Source organism: Lactuca sativa, chromosome 5, assembly GCF_002870075.4.
Source record: "Lactuca sativa cultivar Salinas chromosome 5, Lsat_Salinas_v11, whole genome shotgun sequence".
Lineage (NCBI taxonomy): Eukaryota > Viridiplantae > Streptophyta > Magnoliopsida > Asterales > Asteraceae > Lactuca > Lactuca sativa.
Genome location: NC_056627.2, coordinates 133232958 through 133247225, shown reverse-complemented (window position 1 = coordinate 133247225; position 14268 = coordinate 133232958). Strand labels below are relative to the sequence as shown.

General features: G+C 39.2%; 1 protein-coding gene and 1 non-coding gene across 2 annotated transcripts; one reads left to right on the top strand and one right to left on the bottom strand.

The window, feature by feature from the left end:
• Positions 1 to 12069: 12069 nt before the first annotated feature.
• LOC128126495 (small nucleolar RNA R71) lies at positions 12070 to 12176 on the bottom strand. The gene has a single exon (XR_008224490.1). It is a non-coding gene; the product is annotated as a small nucleolar RNA R71 (small nucleolar RNA).
• A 1066-nt stretch (positions 12177 to 13242) lies between these two features.
• LOC128134216 (uncharacterized) lies at positions 13243 to 13731 on the top strand. The gene has a single exon (XM_052771696.1). The coding sequence runs from the start codon at positions 13243 to 13245 to the stop codon at positions 13729 to 13731; it is 489 nt and encodes a 162-aa protein (XP_052627656.1).
• The last annotated feature ends 537 nt before the right edge of the window (positions 13732 to 14268 follow it).

Here is a 14268-nt window from a genome sequence, read left to right as displayed (position 1 = left end):
TCTGAGGGCTAACTGCTGCTGCTCCGGTATCTCCCCGGCTACAAGTCCATAAACACACTCAATCAAATACTAAACACTGCACTGCGTAAAATGACTCTTTTATCCTTTGGTCAAAGTCAACTCTCGGTCAAAGTCAACTCTCGGTTGACCTGACTCGCCGAGTTGGGCCGCCAACTCGCCGAGTCCCTATTCTCACTCCTTGACCCTACTCGCTGCTACTCGTCGAGTATGGCATCGACTCGACGAGTACTCATTCGATCCAAGAACTCAGACAATCTTCATCCGACTCGCCGAGTCATATGAACAACTCGACGAGTTGTTCTTGAGCTTAAGAAGATTGCCTTGGACTCGTCGAGTTGTATGAACAACTCGCCGAGTCCCTCCATTACTGAGTCTACCCTCAAACTCGCTGAGTCCACTCCACTACTCACTGGTCCCACTCGACACCGCTCAAAAGGAAGAAATCGGGGACTAGCGACTCGACTCGCTGAGTCGTTCTTCCGACTCGCCGAGTCACCGCCATGCAATTATTCTACACTCGATTCTGCTCGAATCCAATACATACAAATGATAGATCTGAGTCCAATAAGCTGATTTACCACGTAAAGTTTCCAACTTTACGTGTACAAACACATGAACAAGGGAATAAAGGCTAAAAGATGCTTAAAAGGGGTAGATCTAGGGTTAATATGCAAAATAGCTCCATAAAGGCAATAGATCCGGGCTCTACAACTCCTAAATGAACAAATCTAAGGTTATCTCGGCATAAGAGAGCTTCCATATCAACATAAGGCTTTGGGAAAGGCATTAACAAGATCTAGAAAGGGGTTTTAAGGCATAAAAGAGAAGGAAAACTGAAGAATACCTCAAAGAGCTCTTGCTTTCCCTTGAATCTCTGCTCTACAATCCTTCTCCTTGCTCCTTTCTTCTTCTCCTTCTTCAATCCTTCACAATAGCACACAAAATCACTTAGAATCACTCAAGAACGAATTAGGGTTCTCTCACAGCTTTTGAGGGGTGAAGGAGGCGAGATTGGGGGCTATAAGGTGGCTTAAATAGTGGGCAACCCGGGGATTTAGGGTTTCTCCCAGACGGACAGACTCGCCAAGTCCAGAATATGGACTCGCCGAGTCGCCAGCTAATACGCGCTCGAAATCCCGTCCCTACTCGGCGAGTCAGGCTATGAACTCGCCGAGTCCCTCTTGCAAAACTTCAAAATAAATACCAAGGAATTATCATACCGGAGACGGGTCGTTACAATTCCTCACATTGTGACCAACTAAAAACATGCAAAATACTTAGAATTCAATACCTCGAGGGTCCAAATGTTACAATTCTCTCCCACTTGAATAAGACTTTATCCTCGAAGTCCTCTGCCACAAACAACTTGAGGTAGTGCTCCCTTATCTCATGTTTGAGTTCCCAAGTCCATTTGGAACCCTTCCAAAGCTACCATTGCACATTCACTAGATCCACCACCTTGTTGTGGGAGGTCTTCGCCTTCCTATCGAGAATAGCGATGGGTCTCTCTATATAATTCAAGTGTTTGTATTATCAAAAGGAACCATCGAGGACTCATTTGCCAAACACTTCCGTAATTGAGAAACATGTTTGTATTATCAAAAGGAACCATCGAGGACTCATAAGCCCGTCTGGAAGATCTAAGCGATATGCCACCTTGCCCACCAGAAGAATAATACGGAAGGGATCAATATACCTATAGACCAAATTGCCTCGCTTCCTAAACCGGATGACATCTTTCCAAGGTGACACCTTCATTACTACTAAATCCCTGACCTGAAACTCAAGGTATGAACGTCATCGGTTAGCATAGCTATTCTGACAAATTTGTGCGATTTGCAGCCTATCGCGTACTTGATGTATCAACTTAGTGGTCTTGACTACAACCTTAGTACTCTCCATAACTAGATGTCTGACCTCCCCCCAACAAACTGGGGTCTGAAATTTCCTCCCGTAGAACATCTTGAAAGGTGGTCGATCAATAATGACATGATAGCTATTGTTATAGGAGAACTCAGACAGTGGAAGATAAGTATCCCAATTCCCACCAAAATCTAGCATACACACCCTAAGCATATCCTCGAGCGTCTAAATAGTCTACTCGCTCTGTCCATCATTCGAGGGGTGGTATGCTGTGCTGAACGCACCTGAGTTCCCAAATCTTCATGAAATTTCCTCCAAAATCTTGAGGTGAAGTGAACGTCTCGATAGAAAACCACTGAAACAGGCACTGTATGCCAAACCACCACCTCTCTAATGTGGATGCCCGCTAATTTTTTGGCGTAGATGCTCTCACCAATAGGTATGAAATGAGAACTCTTGGTTAATCTATCAACGATGACCCAAATAGAATCGACCTCACATGCCGTCCTCGGAAATTTTGTAATAAATCCATGGTGATATCCTTCCATTCTCCACATAGGAATGGGTAACAACTGCATCTTGCCGTGGGTTCTCTGATGTTTGTCCTTAAATTTCCAACAAGTCAAGCACCGTTGCACAAAACCAAGCTATCTCCCTCTTTATACAAGGCCACTAATAACTCAACCTCAGATCCATATACATCTTCATGACCACTAGATGGGTTGAAAAATTCAATTTATGAGCTTCCTCCAGTAATGTCTGTCTAAACCCACCAGAAACCGAAACCCACACCCTGCCACACCGTGTCAATAACCCACTACTGTCCCTGACAAACAACTGAATCTTACCCGTGATCCTCTCTTCCTTCCAATTTTCCTTCTTCAACCCTTCTACTTGTGCCTTCTTGATCAACTCTAAAAGTGGTGAGACAATAAACATCCCCATACATAACCCCTAATAGGCACACTTGCTGCCTTGCGGCTCAAGGCATCGACCACAACATTAGCCTTCCCCGGGTGATAAAGGATCTCATAATTATAATCCTTTACCACATCTAACCATCTCCCCTTCCTCATGTTCAAGTTTGGCTAATCCATCAAGTACATTAGGCTCTTATGATCAGTATAAATAGTACATCTGACCCTATAAAGGTAATCCCTCCAAATCGTGCATCGGGTAATTCACCTCTTGAGGCTTCAACTACCTTGAAGCGTAAGCAATCACGTGACCCCTCTGCATGAGCATTGCTATGACAATCAAGAAGATTCTGTCACTGACCACCATTAGGAAAACAGTAGGAAAATAAATGTAATAGCTTAATATTCTTATATTTGACTTGTAAATTAATAAAAATCGAATATTGCATTACATTTATAATTAAATCGATTGTAAGGCTGAAAAATAAGCGTCAGGAAAGTTGTGCCGTATTTTAAAATGGTTAATATATTTCAAAAGTACTCGTTGACATGATCCCAATGATATAAGATTCGTAAAAATCCGACTGCAAATGATAAAGTTATGGATATAGTAAAAATAAGAATAAATCGCGCAATTAAAGCTAATTACGTCAAAACGGTATTTAGAGATTTGTTGAGTTTTGAATAAAAGTGGAAAAAGAAGATTTGTAGTACTTCATGAGAAATAAACTTTAGGACAAAAAATGCCGAAAACGGGATCCGTATGAGAGGTATATGATTTTTTTTTTAAATCATTTGTTTTTTACCCCTATTAGGCATAAAAATGAAAGTCAAAACTTGCTAAAACTACCTAAAGGAAAGTTGTGATACTCTTTGAGATCGTTACATATATAGATATAAATAGGGCTTAGATCGGAGCTCATACGAAAGAGTTATGATATTTACAAAATCATTTTATGCACGCGAGGTGCACGCCTATCCTGTCGCGCACCTAACACCAAATTCAAGTAGATTGTAAGTGACATGGCAAATTAGGGAAGTGACACGTGGCAATCTTTGGATGGATCCCTAATGATCACGTACGAGGTGCAAGATCCTTGCATCACACACCCAAAATTAAAGCCTATAAAATCAAGGTGATGCATATCCCACCCTGCACAGTTCTCTCTCTAAGGCTCTCTTTACCTTCAAAGTTGTTGCATTTATGGAGTGGTCCATGGAGCCCGAGCATAATTCAACCCTACATCAACTGTCTCACGCGTTAAGGGTGAGTTCACGACTTATTTTACTATTTTAAAGGTTTTAAGGGGGGGGGGGAGATACACGCTTATCATACTGCTTTATCAAAATATATTTGATAAATGCATATATATATATATATATATATATATATATATATATATATATATATATATATATATATATTAGTAGTTACAAAGCATGAAAACACTAGGATAATATACCAATAGGTACTTTACCTAGTTGTAAGCTATGATATTATACCTAAGAGCTATGATGCACAACTGTCTAAGAAAAGATTTTACTTAGAGGTTATACTGGCCAAATTGCAAGGAAAACGTAGTACCTAGAAGTAATGTTGGTCAATTTTAGGGATATGCACTGTACCTAGTTGTTACACTGCCCAAATATCATGTTTTCAAACCATCAGTAGGGTATATATATATATATATATATATATATATATATATATATATATATATATATATGTATATATGATTGTGAGGTCTATAGATTATAATTATCAAATAGAAAGTAAATAAATTATATAGGGATAATTGTAGGAGTTATTAAGTTAAAGACTTTATGAAAAGATAAAAATATATATGGTTACATGTGTTAGTGAGCTGTTATTATTCATCTAATAGCATTGATTGGGTTCGGCTACCCCAAACCTATAATCGTGAATCTTAGGAGAGTCAGAAATATATGTATAGATCTATATGAGGTTTGACACCCCCACCTGTGATTGCTAGCTACAATCCCGACAGGATAAATTTCTTTGTATAAGGTCTTATTATTTTATGTTTGATGAAGTGTTGTGAAGGGAAATTATAGTCTACATCGTCGATTATGGGGGTCATGGTAATACATCTCTAAAGCCTTAAAGATCCGACTACCTATAGGAATGCCTTCGAGTAGTTATTAAAATAAGTTGGGGTTAGTAAAACATCCTAATATATAAAGATAGTAAGATAGGTTCGATAAAATTATTCTATAAAGATAGTAAGTTAGGACTAGTAAAATATCCTATACAGATAGTAAGTTAAGGTTGGGAAAATATCTTAACAAGGAAAGAATGATTTTTCTAAAAAGAAAAAGTATTCTAATTAAAGCAGAAAACAATAAAAACCTGTGAACTCACCAACATTATGTTTACGTTTTCAAAGTACATGTTTAGGGAGTTGAGTGTGAAGGATAGTCAGGAGGAGGATGTCGTCAAGGAAGGTTGCTGGAGTTATTTTGTTTGTTTACTTTCTAGATATGTTTAGGCTGTGTGCTTGATCTACCAAACAATGTAACCACTGAATAAATTTATAATAAATAAAGGTATCGTTTGTGTTATATAAATACGTGTATTGTTCAATATATATGTTTAGCCTCAATCCAATTTTCCCTACGTCGCATAGCCCGACGTTTTTGCTGCCGGTTGGGGGTGCGACATATTTGTATCAGAGCTATAGTTTATAGTGAACTAGTAATTCCTTAGGAACTAGAACTAAAACCTAGGGTGCATACTCTAAATTATTTAAAACCTAATAAAAGTATTATTGTTACTCACCAAACAGATAGACTACTTATGGTCTTGCTCTCCAGCACTTCTCATTTAGCCGAGCCTTACTTGATAGTCTTGAAGTACAAAAACATAGAATTATTAAAATAGCCTAATCAAACACTAATCAGATAAAGAGTTATGCAAACTCTTATAAATATACCAATATCTTATAAAAATCATTCATTTAAAATACAACTCAATATTTTAGGTGAAAAATGAATCCTAGGGTTAGTTTCAGTACTACGACTGTACCACAACTAGACCTAGAATATGCAACTAAGTTTTATTATGGTCCGAACGACACACACCTAAACTTGGATGCCATAGTTGACAACCTAAATGATTGAGGATTTATGGATCAATAGATTAGTACGATTAGTTATGAAATTAGGATGAGGCGTACACCGTGAGGATCTTTGGATCGGTAGTTTAGATTGAGTTTATGAAGACTAGAGTATTAGGTCAAGACCTATCACAAGGGGATTCAGCACTTAACATTGGCATGGTGCACCTCGAGGATATATGGATTAGAGACAAGTTTCCGACATACCCCCATATAGAGAATTAGTACAATCTACTATATACTTAAAATAGGAAATTATATGTATTATATGATTCTCATACTATCTCTCATTAAAATCTTCCTGTTTGATGTCTTATGGAGGATATCGGAGCAATATGTAGGATATATGGGCTTGGTTGTCATATACTTACTTGGAAGAGGACTAGGTTGTGCCACACACACAAGAGATGGATAGTGACTATGATCCATCTATTCTTTTACCCCTACCCTAGTATCAGCTGATGATGAGCCATTTGAAGATGAAGAAGAGCCCATAGAGGAGGAGAAGCAGCATGATGAAGAGTTTGGTGGAGTACCTACAAATAGCTCATGTTATCCAAATTCATCTTCCCATGATGACTATGCAGGGACTCAAGGAGAGGACACTTTTGAGTCAAAGTTATCCCGAGAGATTGTTGCTCCACTACCTTCATCCTCTAACCGATCCTTTGGTAGTCATGATTTTGTACCCAAGATTATAACCACCCCCAGAAAGTCCATTCCCAATCGACCCTATAAGAGAGCAGCCTCGCCATCATCCTCACCCAAGTCATCAAAGAAGCCTTACCTCACCCACAAATGGACCCCACAAGTGGACGACCAGATCATGGAGGAGATTATTAGGTGTTACGAGGTCAGAGAATCCTCCCAAGTACCTCTACACGATCACATTACAACGGATCCCATAGATAGGGCGATATCGGAGTTAGTTCCATGAGTCGCGCAACATAGGGATCGTATACATCAGGTAGAGGAGAATAGTGATTCATTGAGGAGGGAGATCCAGTTACTGGATGGTAGAGTTATAGATTTGGAGCAGGGGTGGGATATAGATAGGATGAGGATCTTCCACGCATATGACCAGCCAGAGGAGACCCATTCTATGGTTCAGTGTCAGCAGATCGTGATTGAGGGTTTAGAGCAATGTGTGAGGGAGTAAAAGTTGAGATTGATGGTGAAAGAGATAGGTGTCGCTACTATCGAAGTTATATTCAGTTGCCTACAACACAGTTGGCACAATTAGTGGCTTGGATAGTGTTTTGTTTTGGCATATGGTAGATAGTTCTAGTTGAAGAAAGCTAGGGACTATAATTTTTGGGTTTGAAGGAGGGAAAACTAGTGTAGTAGGTAATAGGATACTGCTACATATTTTGTATGTAAAATAGACATTTTTGCTATTTAAACGACATCATTGTATACTTTTGGGAAATCTAATGTAAAAATTTATGGAATTTAATGGAAAATATATGTGATCTTATTGTATATTGTGTTACTTGTTTGATTTGTTTTCTTAATATAGTTAACTCTTTTAACTAAATTTGCTAAGCAAACTTCAAATATATTATAATAACTAACATATGCCATAAAATTTAGAGTTATGCCTCGCACCAAAAGAAACCCATGATAACTCACACCCAATCTAAAACCTACGAACTCGACCACGATTGAGGCATTAGTAGCCCAACGCGTCGCCGATGCAATAGTAACCCTAGATGCCAATATGAACACATGTTTAGGAGGTAATGCAGGTGAGAGTTCGCAAGGAGATAACCGAGGTCAAACCAAGGTTTGTTCATATAAAGACTTTATGAACCGTAAGGCAAAACCCTTCCATGGAAGCGAGGTGTAGTTGGTTTAACTAGGTGGATAGAAAAGATGGAGTCTGTTTTTGAGATATGCTTTTGTTCGGAGGATTGCAAGGTTAAGTTCACCGCTTGCACCCTAGCAGATACAACCATGAGCTGGTGTACCAGTTATTAAAAAACCATGAGTATTAATGTAGCAAATGCCATGGCTTCGAGTGAGTTAAATCATCTCATGATTGAGGAATACTGCCCACACGAAGAAATGCAGAAGCTAGAGCAGGAGTTGTGGAATCTTATGATGAAAGAAGCTGGCATTGCTGCTTATACGAACTGTTTTAGTGACCTTACCACCTTATGTAACGGGATGGTCAGCCCGTAATATTAGAAAATAGAAAGCCTAAGCCCATTCAAGGCTTAGTCACTGCCTGTAAGCCAACCACCCATGACATTGCCAAGAGACAAGCCTTCAGCCTAACAAATCAAGAGATTTGTCACGGTACGATGGTCTGGAAGGATGATCTCCCAAAAGCGGAGAATAGGAAAAGGAAGTTTGGAAAGGAATCCAATGAAAGGGCTAGGAAATCTGTAGAGAAGAAACGGGAAGCAGTCCAGGAATTTGCGATTATGACGACCACAACAGGAACTACCCCTGGAAGTAGTCCGAGATACAATGAGTGTGGGTATCGTCATACTGGAGCTTGTTGGATCTCACCAACTACGAAAAAACATGTCATCTTGCCAATAGATGCGTAACCGTACCAATCCAAGGAACCGTAACAATAGAATGTCGAGCTTAGTATGAGTGCAAGGAAGTTGGGCATATCAATAAAAATTGTCCAAATTTGAAGGGACAAGGAGGATATGCTAGGAGTTGAGCGTTTGCGATTGGAGCTAGAGAAGCCGTATAGGATCCGATAGTAGTTATGGGTACGTTTCTAATCAATGACTTATATGCAAATATACTTTTCGATACCGATGCCGATAGAAGCTATATTACTCCTGAGTATAGGAAGTTATTAAAACACCCATATAGTAAACTTTGGGAAGCCTATATAGTAGAAATGATTAACGTGAAGTCGGTAGTACTCAGGAAATACTTAGGAATTGTACCTTAAAATTAAATAATCATACTTTTCTTATCAACCTTATGCCTATGGTCAATGGAAGTTTCAATGCTATCATTGGCATGGATTGGTTATCCCCTAACCATGTCGAAGTCTTATGCTTCGAGAAGCATTACATCTACCCCTACCAAATGGAGAGCCTTAATTGTTTATGGTGATAAACTTGCTAGAAATCTTAGGATCATCTCCTACATGAAGGCCATAAAATACATGTAGAAAAAGTATACGCTTTCCTAGCCCATATTGTCAATAGGAAAGACAATAAGAAGAAAAAAATCGAGGAAGTACCTTAGGTATACAATTACCCTGATGTATTCCCTGAAGATCTACTAGGTCTGCCGCCAACTCGACAAGTAAAGTTTCAGATCGATCTAATTACAGGAGCTGCCCCCAGCAGCAAAGTCTCCTTATATATTGGAACCATCAGAGATGAAAGAGCTCTCTAGACAAGTACAAGAAATTTTCGAAAAGGGTTTCATCAGGCCAAGCTTCTCTCCTTGGGGTGCACCCATTCTATTTGTCAAGAAGAAGGACGATTCTTTCTGGATGTGCATCGACTATAGAGAGCTAAATAAATTGACCATTAAAATCGATATCCACATCCTCGAATAGACGATCTCTTCGATCAACTGCAAGGATCCAATTACTTCTTTAAGATGACATGAGATCTAGATATGATCAACTCCGAGTAATGAAAGAGGACATTCCAAAAATGCTTTCAGAACATGATACGACCATTATTAGTTCTTGTTCATGCCTTTTGGATTGACCAATGCCCCAATTGTTTTTATGGATCTCATGAATCGAGTGTAGTAGCCTTGGAAAAATTCATGATTGTATTCTGATATTTGCAAAATTAGCCATATGTTTAGCATATATTTTTATTCATTTTTAGCTAATTATGTGCATAATGTGGACAAAAGGTACTTAATAATGCTTAAATTGTGTTTTCAGTCCAAAGACATGCTTGGAAGCAAAAAGGAATAAGGAGAAGCGATTAGAGACCAAAGAATGAAGAAAAAGGAAAAACCACACACCTACTTGGCGAGTCCACGCGCAAACTCGGCGAGTCCTTGAGAATGTTCCCGAAGAAAAGTAAAAAATCCTTACCGTACACGGATTCCACACACCTACTCGGCAAGTCCACGACCTACTCGCCGAGTAGCCCATGTTTTGTGATAACTATAAATATGGAGTCTTAATCCAAATTGAAGAACTTTTCTGGCTTCCTTAAAGATAGAGCTACGATTGAAGAAACCCCTGAAGACCTGAACAACCCTAACCTTCGATCTTTGAAGTTCGGAGGTGAATTAGGTTATAATTTCCACTTAATATTTGGATTGAATTATGTCTAGATTAATCAAATTCATTCTTGAGCTTGTTTTCTTTGTAATCATGAGCTAAAATTCGGATGGTTTCTGTTTAGGAAGAACCACATTACTCCTATGGTTTAATTATTACTTTTGTTAATTGTTTATTGGTGATTTTATTAAATTAAGTTTGTTAAAGAACCCTATGCATTAACCAAAACTATTTTCTGTTAATTGGAAGACAATTAAGCTGCATGAACATCTCTTAGTTGTTAACCTCATATGTTTATGTGACCACTTTATCATATGTCTAGGAATAATGAACATGGAACTAGAATTAATAAGGGAATGGGTAAATTAATGTGTAAGCTTGTTTGAGAAACCAACAAACAAGAGGTTAATTGAAACACCCACTTGATTAACCAATTACAAATCTTATTTAATCCAAATAATTGAACTAGGGAATTAATTAGTTTAAACAATTGGCCACTGCTTGAATTGATTAATTGTCTAAGGGTTAGTATTAGTGAACATGAATCTAACCACTATAGTTGGTAACAAATAAAAATTAACTTATCACATTATTACACAAATAACCATAGGAGTGAATTGGTTGGACCTAAACAGGAACTCTTTATCAAATTTGGTGAATTTTTACTTGTTTTAGTTTTTAGTTAATCACTTGTTAGGTGGTGTGTTTAAGTTTCTAGTCTTGTAAAACTAGAGAAAAACCTTTACTTTTATTACTTGCTTAGTTAAAATTAGTTATTAGTTTAATTTCCGTTCCCTGAGTTCGACACTCTACTTATCCAACTATACCACTAAAAGACAGGTTCACTGCCTTTGTGTGCTTAATTTATAATTTAAAAGTAGGATTAAAACCAGTGCATTTTCCACACATCAAGTTTTTGGCACCGTTGCCCGGGAACGGTTCAAAAATTAAATCTAATTCCTAATTTTATCGATCCTTTGTGTGAGTTTTCTTGCACAAAGTTAATTTTTTAGTTATTGAGTAAGTAGGTTAGGTTTTAGAATCCATTAGTATTTTTTCTAAATTTTTATCTTTAATTTTAATTTTTTTTTATAAAACACGCCACTCGCCGAGTGCACTCGCACCTACTCGGCGAGTAGCCTGCTGTTTGAAATTTATTTATTTTTCGTTTATTTAAGTTGCATTTTTTCTTTTTATGTGTTTTTTTTGGTTTTATTTCAGGACTTTCATGACCAGAGGATCCAACACTCCGTTGGTACCCCTTCTTGAAGACCCGGAATCCGCAATGAGAAAGAACAAGGGCAAGGACGTGGAAAGCTCAAATACACCTAAGAAGTTGCCTTTGTCTAACTTGAAGACTGTTTTTGGGAAAAAGAAGAGCATCAAATCAGGAGCTTCCAGCGCATCTTTAGCAGGCGAAGACCCGATCAAAGAAGACACCGAGTACGACACCGAGGAGGAAGAAGAACCTACATTCGGGCACAACTACGATTCCGGCAACGAGTTAGCACTCACCATGGCTAACATTGATGAAATCGCCATGGGAGAATGGAAGAAGAGGATCCACGATGACACTGGCCTGGGACTTGTGCAACCCGCAATTCCCGCAACTGCTACTTTTGAGCTTAAGGGTCACATTCTTGCTTTAGTCAAGGAGATCCCCTTTACTGGGAAAGACCATGAAGATGCTTACAAGCACTTGGATGAAGTAAATGATGTGGCTGATTATTTCAATGTTCCAAATGTGCCTCGGGAAACTCAGCTACTTCGCATGCTTCCGGTTACTTTGAAGGGTGCTGCAAAGGATTGGCTTAAGTCATTGCCCCCCGGATCAAGCACTACATGGGCCCAATTGAAAGAAGAAATCATTGATCAATTCCGCCCACCATCCAAGATATCCAAGCTCAAGAAAGCCATTGCCAACTTTGAATAACAAGCAGGAGAGTCACTATATGAAGCTTGGGAGAGGTACAAGAGCTTGCTAAGGAATTGCCCACATCATGACCTCAATAGCCAACAAGAAGTCTCCATCTTTTATGATGGATTAAATTATACCACTAGGCAATTACTTGACTCGCAAGGTCCACTCACGAAGAAGGCACCTCCAGTAATAAAGCAAATGGTTGAAGAATTCTCTAAGCATTCTAGAGAATTCCATAATTCAAGAAATGATGTGACTAGGGGAGCCGCCTATGCAGCTTCAGAAGACTTGTCAGCAGTCATGGCTATGCTAAAAACCATGGATAGGAGGATGGATAAAATGGATCAAACGATACATGCTATTCAGGTGGGTTGTGAGAATTGCAATGGGCCTCACCTTACTAGAGACTGCGACTTGGATGAGAATGGCAACAAAAAGGTGCAAGTTTGTTACTCAATTGGGGACCGATATGATGAAGACTGGCACAAACCAAAGAAGGAGTGACTCCCTTATGACGAGTACAAGAAGGCTAAGGAGGAGAAGTTCAAGCAAAAAGGAAGAGGTTTTTACCAAAAGGAGGAGCCGACATAAGAAAGAAAACTAAGTTTGGAAGAGATGCTTACCAAGTTTGTAGCTGCTTCAGAAAAGAGACATAATGATCATGATGCTGCAGTCCAAGAAACAAGAACCATACTTAGAAACCAACAAGCCTCTATCCACAACTTTGAAACACAACTTGGGTAGCTTGCTCAACAAATCAATCAAAGACCACCCGACGAACTTCCTAGTAAAACTGAAAACAACCTACGAGGCACGCACATAAACATAGTCACAACAAGACGTGGGAAGATAATTACTCCTCTGGCCCCCATTCAGAATGAAGCACCCAACGACTTGCAAAAGGAGGAGGCAGAAAAACAAAATAAAAATAAAAATATGCATGACACAGACTCTACTCCCCGAGTCCATAATATGGAATCGACGAGTCCACTGCCAGATTTGAAAGAACAAGTTCCTGAAAAGCCCTTTTAGCCTCCAATGCCATATCCAACCCGAGCTAAGAAAGAAAAGCAGGAAGAGGAGTACCAGAAGTTTCTCGACCACATTAAAGCCCTTCAAATCAACATACCCTTCATTGAAGCCGTCACTTAAATGCCAAAATATGCAAAGTTCCTCAAAGAGCTTCAACCCAATAGAAGGAAGATGGAGGAGGTGAAAGAAGTAGTCCTTAATGAAAACTGCTCGGCTACCATGTTAAACAAATTACCAAAGAAGAAAGGTGACCTGGGAAGCTTCACTTTGCCTTGCCAATTTGGCAACTTGGCCACCATCCATGCTTTGGCTGATTCGGGAGCAAGTGTGAACCTCATGCCCTATTCATTCTTCAAGAAATTGGATCTCCCGGAACCAAGGCCAATCCGCATGGCAATTCACTTAGCAAACAAGACAGTCACATTTCCAAGAGGAATATGTGAAGACTTATTAGTCAAGGTGGACAAGTTGGTATTTCCCGCAGATTTTATAATTCTAGACATGGAAGCGGATCCTCAAGTCCCGATCATCCTTGGAAGACCTTTCCTCAACACGACAAGTGCTATAGTGGACATGAGAGACTCGAAGCTTACTTTACGGGTAGGATAAGATTCAGTAACTTTCAGGGTTGATCAAGCTATGAAGCATGCAAGGAATAGTGATGACATGGAATTCTCAATTGACATGTTTGATGAATTGATGGAGGAGTGTGATAATAAAGATTCCAACAAGTCCACTATCTTTGATGAAGAATTTGATGCTGAAAAAGACTTACTGGAGATTGAGAGGCTGCTGGAAGAAGCTGAGTATGAAGAAATAAAAAAGCAGTCTGACAGAGATACTCGGCGAGTAGGGCCGATATACTCGCCGAGTCCATGTGAAGAAAAGATGGAATTCGTAAATTCAGCAACTGACTCGCCGAGTCCTTTTACTGCACTCGGCGATTACAACAAATAGAACCCAAAAACCGAGCTTAAAACGTTACCACATCACTTGGAGTATGCTTTCCTTGAAGATGGCCATCAAAAGCCAGTTATAATAGCCTCTGACCTCTTTGAATCTGAAAAAGAAGAACTAGTTCAAGTATTGAAGAAGCGGAAACGGGCTATAGCATGGAGCATTACCGACATCAAGGGAATAAGTCCC

Coding starts and splice junctions, on each gene's coding strand:
- LOC128134216 (XM_052771696.1), top strand. CDS start 13,243: ATGCCAAAATATGCAAAGTTCCTCAAAGAGCTTCAACCCAATAGAAGG.